At 36.6% G+C, this 26,669-nt stretch overlaps 1 protein-coding gene across 3 annotated transcripts in view; it reads right to left on the bottom strand.

Annotated features, from left to right (window-relative positions):
- Nucleotides 1-26,669, bottom strand: part of ITPR2 (inositol 1,4,5-trisphosphate receptor type 2) — a 456,496-nt gene that overhangs the window by 125,326 nt on the left and 304,501 nt on the right. For all 3 annotated transcript variants that reach the window (XM_037033923.1, XM_037033924.1, XM_037033925.1), the window contains 4 exons: nucleotides 24,137-24,337; nucleotides 21,437-21,547; nucleotides 17,546-17,641; nucleotides 15,680-15,802 (listed from right to left, as the gene is read on the bottom strand). In XM_037033923.1, the coding sequence (XP_036889818.1) occupies nucleotides 15,680-15,802; nucleotides 17,546-17,641; nucleotides 21,437-21,547; nucleotides 24,137-24,337 (531 nt within the window). The remainder of the gene's footprint in view (nucleotides 1-15,679; nucleotides 15,803-17,545; nucleotides 17,642-21,436; nucleotides 21,548-24,136; nucleotides 24,338-26,669) is intronic.

Below are 26,669 nucleotides of genomic sequence, written 5' to 3'. Positions count from 1 at the left end.
GAGAGGCAGGGATAGATTCAAGAGAGAACAGAAAGAGAGGAATTGCGATAGCAATTGCATATACTATTTTGATCAGTTTTGCTATGAAAGGAAACAGAATTATGGAACAGTGGGCTAGGGGGTTGGGAGAAGCAAATTTGCCTGCTGAAACGCTGAGCAAATAAACAAACGATGGAGTTCAGAGGGAAAACAATGTCTCTCTCCCTGCCTGCCTCTGCCACCTGCTCACCTTCCCACGTACACTCCCAGCGGAGATCCCACAGGACCCCAGACACACGTCTTCCACAGGACTTGCCACACTGCAATTGTTTTTATGTCTCCACGTAATAAACAGTACATTCCATGAGGGTAAAGACTGAACCTCATTTTTATGCCCCACGCAATCTCCCTCCATTGCAAAACTGACGTCTGTAGAACACCTGCTCCCAAAAGAAACATACGGTGTGGTTGCAAGAAGGGAGACATCCCCACAGGAATGTACGCTCATTGAGGAGTGGGATTTCTGTCTGTCTGCTCCCCACTTTACCCGGCCATTGAGAACACCGCCGGGCCATCGTGGGTGCTCAATAAACATACACCAAATAAAGAATTAATCAAGAAGACGAAGGTCATGGAAGTAATTCTATGAGGCTTAATGTTTATGGTGCAGTTACTACCCACCAGATTCTGTGCAGGTGGTGGCTACACGGGCAGAAATGTTTGTGTAGAAAACTGCCAACCCACCCAGTATGTTGGGATTTTAATTGAAAATCTGTTTACCTTTTCTTACCACAGAATATGTGGCAACAGGATACAGTTGTTGTTTGTTGTGATTGTTTGGTGTGAGGTAGGCATTTTTATTACTAAATTATATTAGTGAAGAAGGCCTGCTTATCTAAACCTCCATAACACCACCAATAATGAATTTTTCTACATAAGGGTTCTTCAATAACTTCCTCTTAGAATTAACAGAAATTTTGTACCTCACTAATAACTGGCAGCAGGTTTTCTGTTTTATTTTGCTTTTACATCACATATGAATCATGTAACTTTCCTATTTTTTGCCTTGACTGCCAAGATACACAGAATAATTAATGCTCAAAGCAAAATTAGTTAATAATCATGTATTTTATACTTAATAATCATACTTTTATTAGCTCAAACTGCTTTGTGATAGCAACATAGCAAAACATCTTTGGGGATGGGGGAAAATAGGTAATCCTGGTTTTCTTTTTTTCCTTTTTTTTTTAGGAAAGAAACTTGAATTTTGTTAAGTTTTCAGTCAAAGTGCCTTTAATCGCTTATATTTCTGAATATCTGTAGCCAAGACTAGTAACAAGTTTTTCATGTAGTTAGGTAATTAGGAGAAGTGTATTTTCTACAATCTAATAAAATAATCTGTTGATATTTTTAAATGTTTGTTTTCAACTAAGTTCAAATGTTGAAAAGTTTATACATTACCTAAGTCCCTTGATGAAGTAAACTTATATTTTGATGGCTGTATTGTTCACGTTTATTTATATACATGCTGATTATAACTCAGATGTTTCAATCATTTTCTATCCTCAAGGACTACAAAGAGCTATGTGCATTTTTTATCTGGTGTGTTCTGCAGAACTGTTCAGAAAACATTGTTCCCTGTGTTGCTCTATGCCCTTGTATAAAGTCATTTTAGAACACATACTGGCAAAAAGTTGGTCATTACTAATAGCGTAGATGTTAATTGTATTGCCCATTATTCTTCACTCTTGGTTACCATGAAACTCAGAGCTACCATCAATAAACAGTAAGAATACTAACCAAGCCCCGTAGCATTCTCAGATTCCTCTCCTTCTCAAGAATTTTGATTTTATATTCTAACAGTCTAATTATACAAGTGCATTTCTCATTCAACATCAAATGCCTTTGGTAAGTAGATAAGGTATAAATACATAACTATTCTGGAAGCTCATTAGTTACTCTGTCACATTACCTAAATCAGAGTCTAATCCAGTAAAAGAGCCATCAGGGTCCAATCACTCTCTGTGTCCATATGCATGTCTGCAAGTTTGCCCTGCAAACATAGCTTATGAACTCCCACCATACTTCCCTAGATGAGAAAGCCAAAGTCAGAGAAGTTAGGTGACAAGTCAGCTGATGGAGAAAATGCAGGGTGCCGGGGTACGCAACAGCTAAGCTGTTGGCACAGCATTCTGGCCCACAGATTACTGAGCTACATGCACCTCCGGGAGGCTCGAAGCCCAGCTGTGTTTGCCACTTTCTGCATCACAAGCAGTAATAAAGATGGAGTAATTGTAAGTTAGTTAAAACCCTTCAAGATATTAAAGATGGAAGTTATGTACACCAATTACAAGCCCATCCTGTTTCTAAAGGCAATGAGGCGATGCTGATCACTACGTATTAGATATGAAAACCAAAGCTGCCGAGAGGTTAAGTCTCAAAGGGAAACACTTTCAGTAGTCTGAGTAATAAACACATTTCGTATGAGTTTAGCATAAATTAAAATTTAGCTATTTAAAGCAATGTATATGCATCCCTTAAAATGAATGCAGCTTAAGCAAGTGCGGCCCTGAGATGAAATTTTTGAGGAAAAAAATAAATCAATGAGGACTATCAGGACATGTAGCAAATTCTCCCAGCATGACTCAAAGGACCCCAGTTCTTGCAACAGGATGGCTGGTCCTACCATACTCTCTCCTGAAAGGCTTTCACTGGGGGCACTTAACACCCCAAGGGTCTAAAATATGCTAGGACATGCAAGGTACTTTCCTGCCTAGAAAAAAAATATGTATGTATATATATAAGTAGCCCTGCCTATTATCTCTAGCTCTGTTAGGAAACAGACTTTGAATTTAATGGATACAGTCAAGTCGGAGAAGACAGAAGGAGCCAGAGTCACGGCCAAGGCTTTCTATGTTGCTAGAATTCAGATTGATGCTCTAATAATTATATCACTCAGAAATAAATATAAATCTACCAAACATGAAATGTTAGACAGAAAAATAATTGCTTCCACTAAATTTGGCATCATGATCCTTACACCAAACTAACAACTTGAGAGTCCAGTTTCAATTCATTTCTTAGATTGCATTTTTACTGCTCCCATTAACTGTGGTTTTGATAGATCTTATAGATGGTGGTAATCCAAAGATTTCTTGCTGCTTGGTGAAAGACACACTGGTGCCTAGTAGAGGAGTTGAAATATTGTACCTAAGCATTTTTCCTATGATATTTTTCTTTGTAGTAAGTTTCCTTTAAAAAAAAACAAGGCCTCATGGGGGCCTAAATGTTGTGAATCAACTACTAATTAAGCAGCCAAGATAAACATACAGGAAATAAAGAACAATTCTATGATGATATCGAGCATAAGCTAGCGTGAAAGTATATATGCAGTTTGGGTGAAGATAACATGCAAATTCCAAACCAAGATCAGATCATTGTTGGCTCACCTACGAAGTGGAGTGAGTAGGTCTCAAGTTGGATCTCAGAGCAACTAAGATAATACCGCAATGAGTGCTAAGAACAGGAGGAGATATTTTATTAGTTCAGAGGAGTGGTGGCATCATAAACAAAGTAATAAAACTGGCTGGCATGAGGAAAGATATTGCAGGGACCGACCCATGTGGTCTGCTGACAGGACTGGCAAAGAGTGACCTACAAAAATTAAAAGAAGGGTACAGAGCTGAACAATGCCCTTGACCGCTAGCGTGCTAATGTCAGTTTTGTAGGGTTCTATCAATCCTACAGTACCTGTATTACCTAAAAAGATTATCAGCACATTTACATAGTACCTGTATTACATAAAAAGATCAGCACATTTACATAGTACCTATATTACACAAAAAGATTATCAGTATACATGAGTTTTTGCAAGAAATTATTCCCCCATACACTTCCTGAGTATCTACTATATACTAAGTATGTTCTTGGCATAGGAACAGGGAAAAAATTATGTCTGAGCATAAGGAATTTATACCTCAGTGGGAGAAATATCATTAACTTGGATCATGATGATAATAGGAAAATATTTTTACTATAACATAAATTATAAAATACTACAGTTTTCGAGTATGTTCTGTCCTCGTCATTCCTTCCTTCCTTCCTTCCTTCCTTCCTTCCTTCCTTCCTTCCTTCCTTCCTTCCTTCCTTCCTTCCTTCCTTCGTTGTTTATTCATGCAACATTCGTTAAATGCCACAATCAGGATCATTATCAAAGATTTGGACTAAATTCAAGTTACTGTAATTCATTTTACATAGACATCAGTAGATACCAAAATGTGTCTACCTGTATGCCCCAAAGAAGTTCCTTTCTCTGAAATACCTATGATGCATTTTTGCAGAAGCTGTTGCCTCTGCCTAGAATGTTCTCCCTGTCCCTCTGTCCTTCATGATTCAGTTCAAGTCTCGCCTCTTCCATGAGTCCTGACTCCCAAAGGAAGCATATTTTGTGCACTCCTCCATTTTAACTAACGCACATTAAATTGTAATGATTTGTCTCCCTCTCCCCCTATGCACATGCTTAACTGTGAGTTTCTTGAGGGTGTCTTTACTCATCTTTCCAACATGGCAATGGAAACAATGCTTTACATGAGCAGCTTGATAAATGTTCTTGAATAACTACCTAGTAATAAATCAGTCTCAGGTACATTCCATGTATTTATAATATTCAAGTGCTAACAGCTGGTTAAGGGTCCAGCTACACAAGTCTCACGTTCCTCCAAACATGTTCAAGTTCATTGCCACGTTCCAGCTACTCCCTGGGATGCTTCCCCCTTAACTTCAAATTTCATATGCTGGTTGTTGCTCTTTCACTCAGAGGTAGCTTCAATTTCGCCTTTTCATAGAAAGCCCCCGATCACCCAGGCTACGATGGGACCTCATTACTGTATTTCCTTACATCTTATTCTCGCTTGCTGCATAGGTGGATTCACTATCTGCTATCTTTGATTTCTCTACTCTTCAGGACTCCCAGGCAAAATGTAAATTCCCTGAGTGCTGGTCTCTTGCTGGCCTTCTTCAGTGAATATTTCTGATACCTAACACAGTATTTGAGATCTAGCAAGCACTCAAAAATCCACTCAACTGAGTGATGAATAAATGAGAAATCTGTATCCTTCAGTCCAGAAGGGGCAAACTCTGGCTCCTGGGCTGCATCCCACTTGCTGATGAGTTCTGGTTGGACTACTCAGTGTTTTGTTTTGTTTTAATTTGAATGTGCTTTTAACTTAAAAATTAGGAGATTTCACATGTTTCAAAAACTTCAAAATTCAGGCTTCTTTTGAAGCAGTAGAAAAGTGGAAGTCCAGGGCCCACAATCCTATCCGGGAAGTCAGCAGAGGTGAGTGAACAACAATGGTGCTCTGGAAGACTCTCACCAGATCGCCTCAGCCATGCCTGCCCCCAAGGCCCTCCTTCACAGGCCCTGACTGGCCCAGAGCGTGGTTTAACTTAAGTTCCGATCTCTTCCACTGATGGTCTCTCTGTGACCCAAGCCCTGCACCACACCCACGGAGCTCCTCCAAACCCGCCCTCACGAGTGCTGCTGCTCCTGAGTCCGGGCTTCGTCTTTAGAGATGAGTTAGCATCAGAACCTACCTTTTGATTATTTCTGAATGATAACATGAAAAAAATCATATCATTAACTACAAACCTGAATTCATCACACATTAGAAGACAATTCATGTGAGTGTTTAACAGATCTCAAGGTCATGAAAGAAAACTATCACTAAAATATTTAAAAATAAATCAGGGAGAAGCAGATACAATGATGATGACTAAGGTTTGTTAACCTTAATTAAAAATTCAGTAGAAAAAATGAACCCCAACAGTATAGATAAACACATTTTTAAAGTAATTCACAGAAGAAATAGGAATGACCAAATAACATATTAAAAGATAGTCTACTTTATTAGTAATCCAAAATATGTGACTTAAAATAAGATCTGATTTAATCTATAATTCACTAATTCATTGAACAAACATTTGTCGAGGGGCTACTATTGTCCAAATACTATTAGCCTGGCAAAGATTTTTTAATGGTAATAATTTTAGAATTCACTAAAATGAGTACATCACACACTGTGAAAAACAATTTTATAATATGCACTAATAACCATAAAATAGTTACTACCCTGCAACCTAGTAATTAAACTTCTTGGAATTCATCCTAAAAAAAGAATCTGTGAAGCAGGCAAAGATTAATATGATAAGGATATTAATCACAGCATGATTTATAATATCAAAAACATTAGAAAACTAAATGCCTAATAATAAGGAGTAATTCAATAAATTATGGTACATTCAAACAAGGAACAATTATGTAGACATTAAAATTACATTTTCAAAGACCATTTAGTGACATGGGGAAATGCTTGTGAAGAATTTTCAAGCCTGTATTTTAAATATAATTTCATGTAGCCAATTAATTTTTTTAATTTTAATACATTTTATTGATTATGCTATTACCATTATGCCATAGTTTTCTCCATTTTGTTCCCCTCTGCCCTGCACCCCATCCCCCATCATTCCTGCAACTTAGTTCACATGCATGGGTCATACATACAAGTTCTTTGGCTTCTCCATTTCTAACCTACCGCTGTCTATTTTGTACCTACCATTTACGCTTATTCCCTGTACCTTTTCCCCCATTCTCCCTCCTACCCCCACCCGCTGCTAATCTTCCACGTGATCTCCATTTCTGCGAACCTGTTCCTGCTCTAGCTGTTTGCTTACTTTGTTTTTGTTTTTGTTTTTTTTAGGGTCCAAATGAAAGAACAGATCAAAGCTCCAGAAAAAAATGCAACTAAGTGATGAAGAGATAGCCAACCTATCAGATGCAGAGTTCAAAACACTGCTCACAAAAATAGTTGAGTATAGTCACAAAATAGAGGAAAAAGGAAAGGCTATGAAAAATGAAATAAAGGAAAATGTACAGGGAGCCAACAGTGAAGGGAAGGAAACCAGGATTCAAATCAACAGTTTGTAGCAGAAGGAAGAAATAAACAGTCAACTAGAACAAAATGAAGAAACAAGAATTCAAAAAAAAATGAGAAGCTTAGGAACCTCCAGGACAACTTTCAACGTTCCAGCATCCGAATCATAGAAGTACCAGACGGAGAAGAGAAAGAGCAAGAAATTGGAACTTTATTTGAAAACACAATGAAGGAGAACTCCCCTAATCTGGCAAAGGAAATAGACTTTCATGTAGCCAATTTAAAGTGATCCATTCTTTCGTGCTTTATAAGCAGGAGGTATTTTTGCTTTCTAATAGCTTGCTATCTAATGCTTCTTCTCATCCTGTAAAGCATATAGTACAATAGGTATTAAAACAGGGGATATCACATATTCATAGCAGCATTATTCACAATAGCCAAGATATGAAATAATCTAACTGTCCATTAATGGATGAATGGATAAAGATAGGAGATTAGATATAGACACACAGATATAGATGGAAAAAGACATGCAGGTTATGATGATTACAACAGCTTTATTAATTATGTGTTTAGTGTACCCACAACTGTAAACCTACTTTTGCCATACCACATTTGTGTGTGTGTGTGTATACACTGGAATCTTACCCAGCCATGAGCAAGAAGGAAATCCTGCTGTTTCTAACAACTTGGAGAAACCTTGAGGGCATTATGTTAAGTGCGATAAATGAGAGAAAGAAAAATACTGCATAATACAACTTAGATGTGAAATCCAAAAATGTCAAACTCAGAGAAACAGAGGGTAGAGTGGTGGTTACCAGGGGTTGGGAGGTGGAAGAAATGGGGGGATATTGGCCCAAGGGTCCAAACTTGCAGTTATAGCATTTAAAAATTCTGGGGATGTTATGGATAGCCTAATGATGTGGCTAATAATAATAATGTACTGCACAAGTAAATGTTGCCAAGAGAGTACATTTCATGCATTCTCATCACCAATGAGAAATAGTAATTATGCAACTGGATGGAGGTGGTAGCTAATGTTACAGTGCTAGTCAGTTTGCAATACATAAATATAGAAACTCAGCACATCATACAGCTTAAACTTACTCAGTGGTATGTGTCAATTATATCTCAATAAAGCTTAGGAAGAACTAAATTTGAAATGGAATAGAATAGAGAAGAATAGAATGAACTGCAATAAAATTAAATAAATAAATAGAATAGAATAGAATATCTCAAACAGAAAAACAAAAATTGCTCCATGGGGCCAATGAAACAACGTACTGACAATGTTCTGGATTGTAGGCAGTGACTGCTGGGCAGAAATACAGGATTAAAGAGAAGAAAGAACAGGAAGGAAGCAGAATGTAAAAAGCGGAGACCAGAGCAGCATGTGGAGAAGAAAAGGCCCAAAAGGATACACAGCTTCATTTTAAGGAAATTCTCTGCACAACACTATGGTATGGGGACTTAAGAAATTCCCTTTTTAAAGTATTTTTATAGATTTATGTAGATCAGACAAGACACTTACAAGAAGCATTATTTGTTTCTTGTAACACCAACCACAAGAAGGACCAAAAAGGATGTCACGGTAGGAAAAGCAGAACTACCTCACTACCATAAAAAGAATAACAACAAAAATTGAAAGTCTGAGGGTGCCAAAATAAACTGTCTGTGCAAAAGATGATTATAGTAAAACAAGGAGGAAGCTGAACCCTGGTTTTGGAATGAGTGGACTGCGCAAAGGCAGAAACCAATCTGTGCAGCTATCAGCATGCAAGAGCCAAACAGCCCCACAGCAGCCCTGGAAATGGTGCCACCTGGGCTCAGCCAAGCCCCTGGAGCACGGCTCCGTGGCCCCCGCAGAGGCAAAGCTCACACCGACCATTGCTTTACACTGGTTTGTGCCTACCCAGTGGAAGCTGTCTGGACAAGAGGATCATACCCTGGCCTAGAGAAAGCCAAAGAGGTCCATGAAAGATCAAAAGAACACAGTGGGTTCTCTTCTATGAGTGAAAACAATTTTTCATGAAAAACTGGTAGGAGGAGTCACCCCATAAAGAATATACTTATAAAGTGCTAACAGCTGTCTGTGCCACTGTAGGAAAATAAGCAGACAGTTGCTTACCTCTACACCACCAGTTTTCAACCGTTTTCATCTCGTGGCACACATACACTGATTACTAAAATTCTGTGGCACACCGAAAGTTATATTTTTTGCCAATCTGACAAAAAAAAGTATAATTTTGAGTCATTCACACTGGATGGCTACCGTTGTGTTGGCTGTTGTCCTTTTTTATTTCACAATCTATGGGAAAAGAGGTCAGTGCCCCTGACTAAAGGGTCAGGTATTGCATGTTTTAAAACTTTTTGCAACACACCAGTGGAAAATCGCTGCTCTACACTGTCAATTATATACATTGTTCAATACATGTTGCCATGCCTCTCCTCCAGGAGTTCCTAGAAGGAAGCCGTATGGACTCTCATTTCACATTTACACTCTCACAATGTAGTCACAAGCATTAAGGGACTTAGCAATTCAGCAATCCTTTTCCCTTACTCGGTCTGATATTCTTGCTCTTCTTGAAGTCTGGTTTGATTTACATATGTCTACATTATACCACCACGCCTCCACGGACTACTGCTTTCCCAACATTTTGGTTTTGGAAAATTAATAGAATTCCATAGGTCCATTCAAGCCATTTTCACATCTCTTTATTTCAGTTATGTTGTTTCTAAGCCTTTGCTCCTTTTTTACTATTGCTGAGTTTCTACTCCTGGGACAATTTCACCATTACCTTTTAATTAATCTGCTCTCTCCAAGCATCCTCATAAACTCAGATCCCTCAAAATCACTGACTTTCATGCTGTCTTTATTTTTAACTTCTTTCATATTTTCCATCATTACCTTTTGACCTGTAACTAGCTCTTGCATGCATTAGTCTCATTCTCCATTATTTTCAACATCTACCTTTGCCTTTTAAAATTTGCATTTTCTGTTATACTCAATCTGCTTTAAACTGAGCCGACCTAACAAAGGTTTTTCTTGACCTTGACATTTGTATTGTTACTCATATTATACTGGTAATATAAGATTGCATTTTAAACATCATCCTTATAAACATGGGGTTACCTGACTCAACTGGTCCCAGCACTTGGCTGACTTGGCTGGTCTAGTTGTTCATTTCCCTCTTAAAAGCTCCATGATCCTGTCTTTTTCATGAAGCTGCTCACTCATACGCAGGGGATAAACTCTCCATAGAGAGCAAAACTAGCTTTCAGTCAGAAACACATGGGTGGCTATTCCCTAAGTCCTTCTTCTAAAACTTGTTACCGCTCACTCCTCCGCAATGCCACAGCTTCTGAACTAACCCCTTACCCACACACACATGGCTGTGTTGCCAAATCTCTGTATTTGTTACAGTGGCCAGTATGATTTTAATATCGGCCTGTGATTCTTTGCTTTCCACTCACGTTCAGTCTCTAGTCTTTCCTTTTCTAGCTTGACACAATTTCTGTCACCTGATTTCTCTTTTTCCCTAAAGCTACATCTTTTCTACATGTTAAATCTCTGTGTTCCACTCCCTTCAACTTGTCCTTCATCTTAGCTTTTATTTCCTCAATATCTATAATTCCTTTTGGTCTTTCTAGCTATAATCTATCTGCTCTTATCTTTTTACTGTCATATATGTGTATTTTGCTATACTATGAGATCTAAAAAGCTTCTCAATCATCCAACTATGACAAAACAATAGCAATTTTTTGTTAGTATCTTTTAGAATTTTACTATAAAGGTAAATACATAGTAAAGGAAGTAAATTAATCACTTCCAAAGCTCATATAAAGGTTAAAAGACAAAAGTAGTAAAAATAACTGATTACAGAATTGGTTAAGAAATATACAAGATAATAAAAGGTAAAATGTGATGTGAAAAATATAAAATGTGGGGAGTTAGTAAATGTTGAACTTTATTCTGGGACCAAACTTAAGTTGTTAGGAACTTCAAATAGGCTCTTATGAATATAAATTGTTATGTATAAGCCTCATAATAATCATAAAGCAAAACCTACAGTAAATACACAAAAAAATAAAGAGAAAGGAATAGGCATGCCACAGAGAACATCATCAAAGTGCAGAGGAAGAGAATAGAAACTACAAAAAAAAATCCAGAAAACGATAATAAAATGCAAAATGCAGTTTCCTATCAATAATTACTTTAAATGTAAGTGGGCTGAATTCTCCAATCAAAAGGGATAGAGTAAATGAATGGATAAAAACCAAAACAAGACCATCTATATGTTGCAAACAAAAGGCTCACTGCGCATGTAAGGACTCACATAGGCTGAAAGTGAGGGGATGCAGAGGAAAACCAAAAGAAAGCTGGAGTAGCACTGTTTGTATCAGACAAAACAGACTTTGAAACGGGGACTGCAATGACACCCTGAATAGACACGGCAATCTCAAGAAAGAAAAAAATCTGGAGCAATCAGGCCACATGATATCAGATAATTTTACAAGGCCATAGGAATCAAAATAGCATGGTACCAGCATAAAACAGACATAGAAATACATCCACACTTTTATAGTCAATTAGTATTTGACAAAAGAGGCAGAAACATACAATGGGATAAAGACAGTCTATTCAATGGTGTTGGGCAAATTAGACAGATACATGCAAAAAAAATAATAAAACTAGACCACCATAGACAAAATAAACTCAAAATGGACTAAAGACTTAAATGCTAGACTTGAAAATATAAATATCCTAGAAGAAAACACTGGCAGTAAAATCTCAGACATTTCTTATAACAATATTTTTTCTGATATTTCTCCTCAGGTAAGGCAAACAATAAAAAATTTAAAAAATAAGACTACATCAAACTAAAAAGTATTTTTCACAGGAAAAAGTGAAAAATAAAAAACCATCAAAAAATGAAAAACCCACTGAATGGGAGAACACATTCACCAATGGTACATCTGACAGAAGGTTAGTATCTAAAGTTTGTAAAGAACTTATAAAACTCAATACCAAAAAAAAAAGAAAATAATCCAATTAAAAAATAGACAAAGGCCCTAAAGAGACACTTTTTCAAAGAGTACACACAGACGGCCAATAGACTTATGAAAAGATGCTCAACTTCTCTAATCATTAAAGAAATGAAAATGAAAATGACAGTGAGATATCACCTCACACCTGTCAGAATGGCTATCAGCAATAAATGAACAAATAGGTGTTGGCAAGGATGTGGAGAAAAGGGAACCCACATGCACTGTTGGTGGGAATGCAGATTGACGTAGCCACTGTGGAAGCAGTGTGGAGTTTCCTCAAAAAATTGCTTTATGACCCAGCAATTAAAAAATTAGAACTGCCTTATGACCCAGCAATTCTACTTCTGGGAACATGGCCAAAGAAACCCCAAACACTGATTTGAAAGAATATATGCACCCCTATGTTCACTGCAGCATTATTTACAATAGCCAAGATTTGGAGGCAGCCCAAGTATCCATTAGCAGATGAGCAGATAAAAATGCCATGGTACATTTACACAGTGGAATACTACTCCAATAAAATAGAAAGAAATCTTACCTTTGCAACAGCAAGGATGGACCTAGAGAGTATTATGATAAATGCAATGATAGTCAGAGAAAGACAAGTACCATATGATTTCACTTATATGTGGAATCTAATGAACTAAACTACAAACAGATTCATAGATACAGACAGTAGACTGACAACTGTCAGAGGGGAGGGGGTTTTGGAGGGCTGGGTTTAAAAGGTGAAGGAATTAAGCAAAGGGGAAAAACTGTCAGACACAGACAACAGTATGGTGATTACCAGAGGGAAAGAGGCATAAGAAAGAGAATGAATGGGGTATAAATGATGATAGAAGGAAACTTGACTTTGGGTGGTGAACAAACAATACAATATACAGATGATGTATCATAGAATTGTATATTTAAAACCTATGTAATTTTATTAACCAATATCACCCCAATATATTCAATAAAAATTTAAAAACAACAAGATCTAACACTTACAAACATTTAGGTACCAAGATAGGATCACCTAAATATATAAAGCAGATATTAACAGACCAAATGGGGATAATAGACAGCAATACAACAACAGTGGAGCACTTTAATATTCCAATTGCATATATGTATAGATACTCTGGACAGAAAATCAATAAGGAAACACCAGCCTTAAGTGATCCCAGATGGAATAACAGATATTTAGTATAGAATATTGCATCCAAAAGCAACAAAATTCACATTTTTCTCAAGTACACATAGAACATTTTCCAAGATAGATCTTATGTTCAACCACAAAATAAGTCTTAATAAATTTAAGAGGGCTGAAATTTTATCAAGCATATTTTCTGGCCATAGTATATGAAACTAGAAATTAATTACACGAAGAAAACATACTATACACAATAATTAACTAAAAATGGATTAGACTTAAATATAAGACCTGAACACATAAGATTACTAGAGGAAAACAAGTGATAAGCTGCTTTGACGTAGGTCTTGGTGATGACTTTTTGAATCTGACACCAAAAGCAGAATCAAACAAGTGAGACTACATTTAACTAAAAAGTTTCCTCTACACATCAAAGGAAACCATCAACAGAATTTAAAGGCAACCTACTGAATGGAAGAAGATATTTATAACTCATATACTGATAAGGGGTTAATATTAAAAATATATAAAGAACACATGCAAATCAAAAGCCCCAAAATCTAATAATCCACTTAAAACTGGGCAGAAGGTCTAAATGGACATTTTTTGAAAGAAGACAGACAAACGGCCAACCAGTACATCAAGAGATTCTTACACCATACATTATCAGGGAAATGCAAATCAAAATCACAATGAGATATCACTTCACACCTGTTAGAATGACTATTAACGTAAAGAAAAGAAATGACGAGTGTTGGCAAGGAAGTGGAGGGACAGAGAGCACTCCTGCACTACTAGGAGGCATGCAAATTGGTTCAGCCACTATGGAAAACAGTATGTTAGTCCCTTAAATAATTCAGAATAGAACTACCATCTGATCCAACAATTTCACTTCTGGGTATCTATTCCAAGAAAATAAAAACGCTAACATTAAAACATGTACATCCTCATGGTCATTGCAATATTATTTACAATAGCCAAAATATGGAAGCTATTTAAGTGTCCATCAATGGATACATGTGTAAAGATGTATACACACACAGAGAAATATTATTCAGCAATAAAAAATGAAATCTTGCCATCTGCAACAACATGAATGAAATTCTAGAGCATTATGCTAAATGAAAAAGAGAAAAGACAAATATTGTATAATCTCTCACACGTACATGTGTGTGTGTGTGTCTGTGTATGAGTGTATGTATAACCAAGTTCATAGATACAAAGAACAGACAGGTTACCAAAGGCATGAAATGGGGAAGTTGTTTTTGTTTCATTTATAGTTAAATAACTTGAATTAAAGAAATATATTTTAGAATTTGACTCTTCTGAATATTCCATAAAAGTTATATTTAAGTGTGCATACATTAGGCAGTTAGACAAAGGACAGAGAAGGGCAGGAAGTGCCTAAGGACAACTTTGTAACACCTTAAATTCATACAATGCTGTATGTTAATGATATCTCAATAAAACTGTAAAAATTTAAAAATTTTAAATCTACCAAGATTCTTACCTTATATTTATTGGTATTTGTTAAATTAAGTGATAAAATGTACAGGAAGGCAGGAAAAGGGAGAGACTGTCAATGGGAGAAAATGATTAGAGAGCAAGATTGGGGAAGTTTATAAAGCTCGGACCTTATTCATAAAAAAAGAGGGAGCTACTATAAAGAAAATCAAATTGGCATATATACATATAAAATTTTAATTTTTTTTCTATTTTTTAACCTCTTTTTTGTTGCTGTTTGAGTACAGTTGTCTCCATTTCCCTCCCACCACTGCCCCTCACCCCAGCCATCCCCCCTTCCCACATTCGATACACCCCCCTTCAGTTTTGACCATGTGTCCTTTATACATGTTCCTGAAACCCCTCCCCACTTTCCCTCCCATATGCCCTCCCACCTCCTCTCTGGTTACTGTCAGTTTGTTCTGAATTTCAATGTCTCTGGTTATATTTACATAGCAGAAAATTTTTAAACAAACCTGTATTAGTAGATAAAATTAGAACTTAGATATCAGAATTAAATTTATCAAGTAATAGTTATCAAGCACCTGTTTTTATTAAGTTGTTATAAAATGGAAATTGTTCCTCCAAAAGAATTCATGTTAGCCTCATATTTGTTAGAATTCCAATGGAAACCACTGAGAAGCGTGCCTCCCCGCAATTCACAGAGTCCAAAAGCTCTGCACAAGGTTTGTCCTGATTAGACCTAAATGTACCCCCTACTTTATACTTTCTGTCATCTCAGTAGCCTCTCACCCTTTCTCCTTAAAGACTTCCATTTGTTGCCGGCATTTACCTCCTCCTCAGGATTTAACACAGGACTCCCTCTTGAACCAGTGGTTTTGGTGTCAAGTAGAGTGTGTGTGTGTGTGTGTGTGTGTGTGTGTGTGATCCCTTAGCATAACCCTGGGGGCAGAGTCAGGCATTCTGGGAGCTTTTGCCCCTACTTGGCCCAGGGCAAGGGTGGGGAGGGTAAGTGCTGAGTAAATGAAGGAACCGGAACTTGAAAACATGATGACAAGCCATGACACAAGACATAATTGATACGATTAGCAAAATCGTATAACGATATAAAACATGATACCTGATGGGCCAGAATATAGATATTGTGTCCAACGTCTTTTGGAGAAACACCATCGTCTCCACCCTCATCATTGCCATGATCGCATTCCAATCCTTGGTTATAGGCGTTCTTCATCACATCCACCTACCAAAAACACCAACAAGAACAGCAAGGTTTGAGATGCCACAAGCAGCATGCCTTTTACATCATTTATGAAGTATAATTAAAAGCTGGCATGCTTCCTAAGACTCTAAAAGCATCAAAGAACTCAATGAAAATGGCCTTGGAAAACATCTTTATTTAAATTAGCAGGGAAGTATTTTCTGAACAATATTCCCTATTTTACTTAGAAGATTTTGCTTTGATTTTTGAATGCTGACAGTGCCAACGTTCCCATGAATTACCAGAGTCTGGAACCGCAATAAGGAGCCATTATTTATTAAAGGCCCGCTAGGTAACAGGGATCCATGGTACTACACATTAGACTCTGCACTGAGGACCCAGCGGCAGATAAAACAGCATCTGCCCTCAAGAGGCGAACCGCCCTATAGCAAGGAGGCACTCAGTGGGCATGGAGGAAGTGAATGATGAGATTAAATGTGTTGTAGGCCAAGGAAACAGTCATTTCAATGGGTTATTGCACAGTCTGTTTTTGAATGAATATATAACCCATTGCCCCATTTAACCGCAAGTATCAAGGTATTAATTTTATTTTTATTGTTCAGAAACAGGTGTAAATATTGTATAATTTTTGAGAGATACAAACATTTTTAATATATCTTCCTAATATATTCCAATATACAAACTAAAGCAAAGTTTTCTCTTTTTAAACATTTTTTAAATTTAATTATTGTTCAAGTACAGTTTTCTCTCCCCACTCCCTTCCCAGCCCACCCCCCCCGCCGTACTCCCCACCTCCCTCCCATTTCCACCCCCCTTAGTTGTTCTCCATGTGTCCTTTATACTAGTTTCTGTGAATCCTTCCCCCTTTCCCCTGAAGTTCTCTCCCCTCTCCCCTCTGGTCCCTGTCAGCCTGTTCTGAATTTCAGTGTCTTTGGTCATATTTTGCTTGCTTATTTCAAACTAAAGCAAAGTTTTCTTGCCCCCTCTTAGTCCACTGCCATGCAGATACTAGACACTCATTAGACATATGTTAAATCAAAATGCATCTTAGCTTTGTCTCTATCTGTCCTCCCCAACTCCACTCCTTACTATCAGAAAGCAAAAGAATGCCTTCCACAGCATCTCCCGGTAATGCCAACAGTGATGCTCCCAAGCCTAGGATTTAGTCACTGGGGCATGGAGCTACCTGGTTTGAAAAATGTTCTCCATACTTCTAAACCCAATGCTTTCAAGCATGCTGATATTATTTCATGATTTCCATGTGGAAAAAATATAACTTCTACAATAGGAAGGCCCACTCATGATCTCTGTGGAATCCCCTTCAAGTCTCCAATTTTTCTCTAGAACAAGCTTCTGCAACATTTCACTGATACGAACAAATTTAAGATATTGATTTTATTTTCATTGTTCAGAAAAAAGGTATAAATATAATTTTTGAAACATACAAACATTTTATACACCTTCCTCATATATTGCAATACACAAAGTAAAGCAAACTCTTCCTATCAAAAAGAATTTGCAGATAGTTTAGTAGAGTGGGACAATCTGGTTGAGAAAAGTGCCAAGTGTGGACAAAACCAACAAAATCATTAATGACCCAAATTACACTGGCCTTTGCCATCATGGGGTCTTCTGAGGTATTTGTAGTGTGTCATTTTGCCTTGGTAGAGCACGGAAGTCACTGGACATTTTCCTGACATGCATGCTACAAACTTATCCCTTTCAGTTGTACTTCAGTAACCCAGCTTTCAAAAGTTTTCTTACCAGTTCCCTGGGTCTCATGTTGAAAAGAATTCTCTCTGCATTCTCGCTGTCATGTCTGCTTTCCATAATGGCCAGCAAAAGCTTGGAGGCGTTGTTCTAGGAAAACAGATTGAGTTAATGCACAAGAAAAATCTATTTCATGGGTTAATGGTCCCCTGCATTTCTTTTAATTGAGATTACCAAGACCATTTTTTCAATCAAACAGAATTTTAAACTGCTAATTTGGTTTGGCTTATTAGCATTTTAAAATAGAACGTTTTACTTTATTGTCAAGACAAAATAAAAACAATGAATCACGGGAGATAAGTTACAAGGGCTATTTTAAATATTGGTGAAAAGGTGTTTTAAAAATAAGATTTAATTTATATATAATGCATTAAAGTATAATCATATTTTTCTTCACTCATCCCTAATGGGTATTTCTCTGATGACATTTTTAACAAGACGGTAAGCTGATCCAGTATCAGTGACACATTTCACAGAAATGGTACATAATTTAGGGAGTTTACCATACTATTTTTAACATGAAACATTAATACATGTTATCAAATCAAAATTCTAAATTTGTGCAATAATTACTGAAAATTTATAAAATTCTAAATTCATGAGTTAGAAATAAAATATAAACTTATTGATAACTAGTCCCACAATATGACAGTATATATGCCACATGTTTACAATCTGGGTTGTACAAGAAAAATATTTTGTATTTTTGTCCAATAAAGAATGAAATAGTTTAAGTTGTCTTTGATGTTTTCTAATTTGGCACAAATATATTGTCTCAAACAGTTTACCTATAGATATTAAAAATGTTTCTGATACAGTTGATTTATTACCCAAAATAGGTGCACAGAATTACAGAAAGTCTTGCCACACAAAGCACAATACTCTCATGATCCGGAAAGAGGTTTCTTCACATTGTTTTTAAGAGCACTGCTCTAGAATTGCGGCACATTGCACGATGATAAAAAAACTTTCTGAGAGGCATCTCCACAGTGTGTTTGTAGTGGTCAAAAAGTTCAGCCTCCACACACGACCTCTCATAGCAGCACAAAAGGAGTACAGTCAAATGTCCTTACACTACTTCTCAGTGACCCCACATTAACACCTTACAGATGAAAACTTAAACTGAAGCAGTTGTTTGGTATGCAGACACTCTCCACAGAAACTTTGTTACAGTTTTTCAAATTAATTTTTTAAAGATTTTATTTATTTATTTATCTTTAGAGGGGAAGGAGAGAGGGAGAGAAACATCAATGTATGGCTGCCTTTTGTGCATCCCCTGCTGGGAACTGGCCTGCAACCCAGACATGTGCCCTGACTGGGAATCGAACCGTGATCCTTTGGTTCACAGGCCCGTGCTCAATCCACTGAGCTACACCAGCCAGGGTTTTTTCAAATTAATTTACTGAGTAGTTTTAATACCAAATTCTATCCAACTATTTTTTTCTTTCAGAAGTGCAACCTAAAAATTATCTTTAAATGACTAATGATGATGATAACAATGATGATGAAGTTGATGACATGATGATACCCATGTCATGGGCCTATCCTGAAAAGATTTTAGTATTTTGTGGCAGAGATGGCATTAATTTTTTGTTTTACTTTATAATTTTACAGATTTGTATATTTTTATAATCTAGCATCTTGCCTGTACAAACAACATACCTAAACTATTAGGTTCCAGGATTAGCAGAGAGTTCAAATCCTTAGGGTCAATCTGAACTGACCCCATAGAACCCAAAACTAAAACCCTGCCAGAGAACAGTGGTCTTCTCTGATGGACCTCACCCAGCAGGCCTGATGCATAATAACTTTCAAGCACATCCAGTTTCAGAATGCTATTGGCATTGAGGTATTGTTTTCTAGCCAATCTTCTTTTTTATACTATGTTAGAAGAGTAAGAGTCTTATAGATGATCTCCTGAAATCTGAATCAATTTGAAAGTAAAAAAGCCTATATACACTGAGAAATCAAATGCAAATAGCAGTGTTAATTGAGGGTTTTCTTCTAAAGGAAGCTAGAGTCTTAAAAACAAAACAAAACCAGATGACCTATTTACAAATTCAGTGCTTTATAGTCACGGATCAGTTATAAAATGTAATTTAAAAAGTATATGTAAAAAATTCATTAACTTGCATATAAATGAGTAATAGAAGGAAGTATATTTAAAATAATAAATAATTAAGCAATTAAATTCAAGGGTAAATTATATAAAATAAGACCTTAACATTTTTAATGTGGTATCTCTATAACATTACCTAGTATTTATAATTAAAAGCATCCAAGGAAGACCCCTAAAATTTGTCACTATATATCATTCTGCCTTACAAATACTGTTGTCATACTGGCCACTATATACAAAGCCTCATAGATTTTTTTAAAGAAAAGTACAGACACTTTATTGTTTAGGTAGAAAACTATATTGTAAATATTTCCAATCAAATCCATTCATTTGGTATTTTTTTACATTCCTTGGTTCCTCTGTCATATTTTGAAAAGGTGTACTTAAATTGTGCTTCATAACATGAACAATATTTTAAATGACCCTTTTTTAAAACAGCATTTTCATTTGAATAGCTGAGAATATCTTTGGCCTCTGAAGTCGTACCCCATCATTTAGTTACTTTATACAAGTCTGGGCTCCTAAGTTCTCAGGATGCCTCTACTCTGCTTTAAATTGAGGAACGATTTCATGATTTTCCCCATTAAGTGATATCAATTAAAAATGAGACTTTAAGGGATAACCTTTAGACTAATAAGGGATTTGAAAAGCTAAAGGTCAAGGGTTTTAGATGTTGTGTCTTTGGGAATTGGTTAGAGATGAATTTAAGATGCAATAAGCATTTTTTTCTGGTAACTGGAACTAAGTCATCTGTCACGAGGCCTAGGCTAGCTTCCCGAGGCAAAGTGTGACGCTGATGAGAACAGGACACGAGTTCAACCCACACAAGGATCACCTGTGCTTTAATCTGTGGATGGAAGGACCCAATGCTAGTACAGGTGGCAAAAGAAAAGAGTGGAAGACACAAACTTTGTATTATATTAAAAGAAACACTTGCTTATTTTGAACCATTAGTATAATCCCCACATAAGTAGGACATACGCATTTATCTGTATCTGCATTCAGAAACAGAATTCTAAAAACATCATTCTTCTTGGCCATAAATTTACTCACACAAAGTGCAACTTAATTATATTTGCTAAGGTACTGGATAGACCTGTCTTAACAAAAAAAAATTGTGTTTAATCAATGATTTGATCGCCTGTTTAACGCTGAACACAATAATGTGGCCTTTAATTAAATTCACCTCAATTGCATACCATGTAAGCTCTGATAAATGGAACTTCTGGGAAGTACGTTCATGGTTTAAGTAAGTTCTCAAGGGCAGTGTAAAATGGCTTGCAGTATTTGGGAAAAAATAAAATTCCAATGTATGAGAAAAAAATGTTTTGAAAGAAGAGAACCACAAAACTACAATAAAGTGCAGCTTTCCTTCTCCACAGTCCAATTAACTGTGAGTTGTCAACAACTGGAATTCTGCAGTGAAGATGAATTTTAAAAATATGGTACAGTGAATGTTCAACACCTCTTGCTCCTCCATATAATGAAAAATATAACATAAAAAACAGAAGACAAGTAGTGAAACAAGGCAGTTACTGAAAAGAACTTCTAATAAAGTACCCTCCAACTGAACATTACCTCCAAGTTTATTTGACATTTTATCAGAAATTGAGTGTACACTGTGCTTTCACTAACCCTGTCAGTTCATTCGTTGAAAATAAGTAACATCTTGGTTTTTATAAAAGCTACTTGGAGATTTGGGGTTAACTCTGAAAGAAAGTTTACAGACAAGGTCACTTTCCCACTGAACAGTGGATTTACTCTACCTTTAGCTGGAGCACCAGGTCCATTCGGTATTTCCCAAGAGGGTTTATGTCATTTAGAATCAAAGCAATGATGATATCAATCCCATTAGATTCATGAGTAGCAATACATGTCTAGGAAGCAAAATGTTTATAAAATAACTTTTCTTTAATATAAGAGCATTAGAAGTCATATGATATAAAATAACAGAATCATCTTAGTTTTTTTGACATTTGAAATATAACTAGCATTGAGCTTTCATTTTAAAACAACGGTAAGTCAAGGAGTTAAGTCTGACTTGTTCTTTTGCATACAGTCTGACTACTAATTGAGCAGTATTGATTATATGACTTCATATGCACAACACTAAGAGAGAGTGTATGTAATGGGTATCTTTTTAAAGGAACCATTTCTAGAGAATTTCAAAGAACACTGGCTAAGCTAAATACTCTTGCAGTCAATAAATTTTTTAGTCCTCACCCAAGGATATGTTTTATTCATTTTAGAGAGGAAGGAAGGGAGAGACAGAGAAAAATATCAATCAGCTGCCTCTATAAGCACCCTGACAGGGATCAAACCTGCAACCCAGGTAAGTGCCCTGATGAAGAATCAAACCTGCAACATTTGGATGTATGGGATGACGCTCCAACCAACCAAGCCACATAGCCAGGGCCTCAACAAATTCTAATACGCCCTTCAGTAGAGGAGTTCCATTAATGTAGAATTCTAAGATCTAATTTGTCCTGGCTAAGAGAATACTCTCATTTAGGAAGGGCATGTGCCCTAAATTTATGCCTGAGGATTCCAAGTAAACTTTATCAGCACTGATGCAGCATCTTGGTCACTTAGCAACTTAGTGCTACATGAGTGGCAGGTGATGGTGGTGCACATGCTGGGCAGCAGTGGACAGGGACCCCAGGCGCCTCCTGATGGTTCGGGGACATTCTGTCCATTGTGATGACAGATTCCTTAAACTTGAGTGATTTATAGGAGGAAAGCTTATAAAATATCTTGAGAGATAAATGTCAGAACTTGAAGTTTAGGATCTATCTAAAGGTTAGGAAAATCACCCAGGGTCAAGGGGTTTGGAACATCAAAACCCATGCAACTAAAGGAGAAAGAGTAAAAATCAAAGTAACTCTGGAATGAATGCTATACTATTTTTCAGGATGTGCTTTATTTCTCCCTTCATACTGCCTTCATGAGGAAACATGTACTCCCCCAACACAAAGCAAAGGTGTTTTCCATCCACCTTCTACATGCCCTGAGGGTTCTCTGATCATTAAAATATTTGCCAAACTTACAATCAATTTGTAAGTCAGCTCTAGAGTTTGCTAGCAACCTGCTTTCTTCACATGCATTTGCAGAGCATGGGGTTCACACTAAGTATATTATCAGTGTATGTTGGATTCATGTGGTTTTAGAATTAGCTTTTATTTTTAGAGCTTACCTGATTAAGTAAACTACTTCCAAAACTCAATTTCATCCTCTTATGAGACCCAAAGTGTGGAACACACAATTTCTATTATAGATATACATAGTTTTACCAACAACAAAAGCCAATCTCTGAATGTGTATATTTTTCCTTAACTTTAAATCAACAGTTAGGTTGTATTGTATAAAAGCCTTAGGAGACTGAAGTAAAGTCAAAGAAAATAAGAGCCAAATCCACAAATATTCACAGTGTCACATGCAAATTATTAGAGGGGGAAACAATAACCCCATAACAAATTGTTTATATCAACAATTGTGTTTTACCCTGTGTACTTACATTATGTATGTATATATTTGTGTGCATATGTGCATATACATGTGTATATATAGGCACTATATATGTGTATATAGGTCATATAATTTGCAATAAAAAAGCATATTTAGTTTTCATACTGATGTACTATGTTAAGCACTGATATTTGGTCTCAGTGGCTTCTTTAAAATTAATATCCAGAAATGTTTAGGATTTGACAACTTTCCTTTCATACTTGTATGGCATTTGAATGGAGGTGAACAGTCAATTAATAAAGTCAAGGGTGGCCCTCATCCCTTTCGTTCAGGCGTCCTGTCTTCTGCTCCCACAATGTGCCCTTGATATCCAACAAAATGGATTCAGAGGCAAACATTCTGGAAGTGAAAATTAAAACTTTGCCCTGGAAAGTGTAATAGAGTCAAAAAACACTCTATTTAGACTCAATCAAAAGTCCTGCGTTGTCAGAACGGCTCTACAATTCACCATTTGTCACCCTGAAACACTGGAATGCCACTTAATCTCTGACTCAGAACCTATTCATTAGCAAAATGTGGACAATAATACCTATTTCATGAGTTCCACCCGTTCACCATGACAATGAGAAAGATAATATACGCTACCCAATGTAGTGAAGCCACAGAAGCCAAAGGGAGTTTGTTCCACAAATTCTAGAAAGATTCATTACAAGATGAAAACTCAGCAATGATGAAAAAACATGTTTTACTCTGTCTGATAAGTATGATTTTTATCTGGAACATTTTCATAAGAATTTTCTTTTATAATGAAATCAAATTAAAATATGGCATGGAATTTGCAAGTCTACAAATCAGTCTTTGTATGTTTTGTGAGGAAAGTACAAATACCTGGCAAAGCAAGAAGAAAGATCTTTGACATGTGCATAAGGGTTGGCTTGTTTAACAATTTGACCCCAATTAGTCATGAATAGTTTTGCATTCAGAACTGCTTTCATGGTTACCTGATTTTCATGGCATGGCCCCTGGCAATACTCAGTCAAGCTTTCCAGAGTCTGGTTGACCAGCTCCACGTTCTTCTCATTGATGTAGAGACCCAGCAGGCCCAGGCCGCCCGTTGTACTTCCGCAAATGCAGTCCAAGAACTGAAGGGTCTCACAGACAAGGTTGTAGTTTGTTTTGTTGTTTTGATTCCTCAGGAAGTTCTGAAGGCAAAAGGAAATATAGCTTAAGGGTTAAAAAAATACCTTTGTTCTTTCTGGTTCTCTGTGTGTGTATTTTGCTAACTCAAAAAGATCCCCACGACAATGTGGAATGGAATTGCTTTTTATAAGAAAGTGTCCACGTTTATTAAATTTCATCCTAGGTTTAAGGGGGAAAAAGAAGACTCTTAGGCTTTTGCCTCAAGCACCTATATTTATCAGTATAGTTTTTCTCAAGCATTTCTCGATGCCATTATCCTAAAACTATACAGGGGGGTTAAATAACAGGTAATAGGAAAAGGAGAAGGATAAGGAAACTAGAAAGAAGTTTATGAGGGAACAAAGCAACCAAATTTTCAAGCGATGATCCCTTATAAACAGTACAGTTTCAAATGCTAAATGATACAACCACTATGGAGGGCGGCTTGGAAGTACCCATCAAAATTTTCAGCTGACTTACAACTCCACTACTCAAAAGAATATATACATAATTATCTCATAGAAAAATATATATATATATTTACAAGAGATTCACTGCATAGTATCTGTAATAGCAAAAACTGGAAACCATGCTATATCCATAATGATGTGACTGGTTTCCTAAATAACCGCACACCCAAACACTGGAATATTGTGAAAATGTGATGCGCCAACATGTACTGATATAAAATGAGTAGTAATGACTAATTTATCAATAGGGTACATTATTAACTAAAAATAACTAAGTTGAGGAACATGATACAATGTGCTTTTAGAAAATGTTTACATGCTTACAGATCAATAGGCTTATATGTGCATAAAAATTTCTGCAAGGAAAAACAAACTATTCATAGTACTTTCTTGGGGTGCATAAACTTTGTGAAAGGGTAAACAAAAATAAAAGCTTTTATTTTAATGTATTATTCCTATTTATATATTTATTTTTTGAATTTATTGCTTCCATTTATGCTTTCATTTGCTTTTGTAATTTTCCCTCAATTTTTTGTATTTTGGTAAAATATACTCAAATTTACCACCTTCATCATTTTTAAATATATAGTTCAGGGGTATTAAATATAGTCAAAATGTTGAGATACCATCACCAGCACCCACATCTCTAGAACCCTTTCACCTTGTAAAGCTGAAAGTCTACACCTATCCACCACTCCGCACCCCTCCTCCCTCAGCTGCTGGCAACCACCATCCTCCTCCCTGACTCTCTGACTTTAACTCCTCTAGGGATCTCACACAAGTGGAATCACACAGTGCTTGTCTTTTTGTGACTGACTTGTCTCACTTAACATAATGCCCCGAAGTTCACGTACGTTGTGTCAGAATGTCCTTTTTGAAGGCTGAATAATATTCCCTCCTACAGGTACACCACATTTGTGTGTCCATTCATCTGTCAATGCACACATGGGTTGCTTTCACATATTAGCTGTTGAATAACCATGGACCCTTATTAAATCAAAACTATTTTATAAGTAGCATTTTCTAAATTGTTTTATCCCATACTCCTATCAGTAAAAATGTTTGATCAGATGCTATATAATATATCAATTTCCTACATAGACAGAGTAGGTGGATCAGGAATAAGCATGAAGGTATATCCAGTGCCCTCACTCTTGACGTGATGCTTCTGGACTTCGCAGGCCAAGAGGTCTGCGGCAGCCCTGTCCAAGGCGGGGTGCGGTGGTCTGCAAGGATCATGGCGTCTGCCGTGAATCAATTGAGGGCCTTATCCCCTTGGAGGATTATGATTAAATTTACATAACTACATCTCTTAACATTCAGAATACCTGTAGTCTAGACCAGCAACTTTCAACCTTTTTCATCTCATGGCACCAATAAATTTTAATTACTAAAATTCTGCGGCACACCAAAGAAGGTTGTTTTTGCCATTCTGACAAAAAAAAAATAGGTACAATTTTAGTTTATTCACATCAGAGGGCTACCATTGTATTAGCTGTTGTCATTTTTTAATTTGACAATCTAAGGGAAAAGCGGTCAGTGACCCTGGCTAAGTAGTCAGGGACTGGCATGTTTTAAAAATTCCTGCAGCACACTGGTTGAAAATCTCTGGTCTAGACCTTTACTAGAGAAAACAACTTCAAACCCTGCTGTCTCTTTAATATTAGATATGTGTTCTTATAAACTCTTTCACCTTTCATGTGGTTTTGCCATGGTCATGTAAGCAGTGTGTACAAATAATTAAAAAACTAAAAAGCCAAAATCCCTAGGTAACCCTAAGTTCATTGATTTGACAGGAAATGTACCAAAGAAGATGTAAGACCAGGACTATGTTTACAAAGGTATCAACTTCCGCTGTTGTAAAAAATTATCTTCTATATTAACT

The sequence above is a fragment of the Sturnira hondurensis genome, unplaced genomic scaffold (assembly GCF_014824575.4).
Source record: "Sturnira hondurensis isolate 20B ecotype Veracruz unplaced genomic scaffold, ASM1482457v3 Scaffold0021795, whole genome shotgun sequence".
NCBI lineage: Eukaryota > Metazoa > Chordata > Mammalia > Chiroptera > Phyllostomidae > Sturnira > Sturnira hondurensis.
This window is presented reverse-complemented; position numbering and strand designations above follow the sequence as displayed.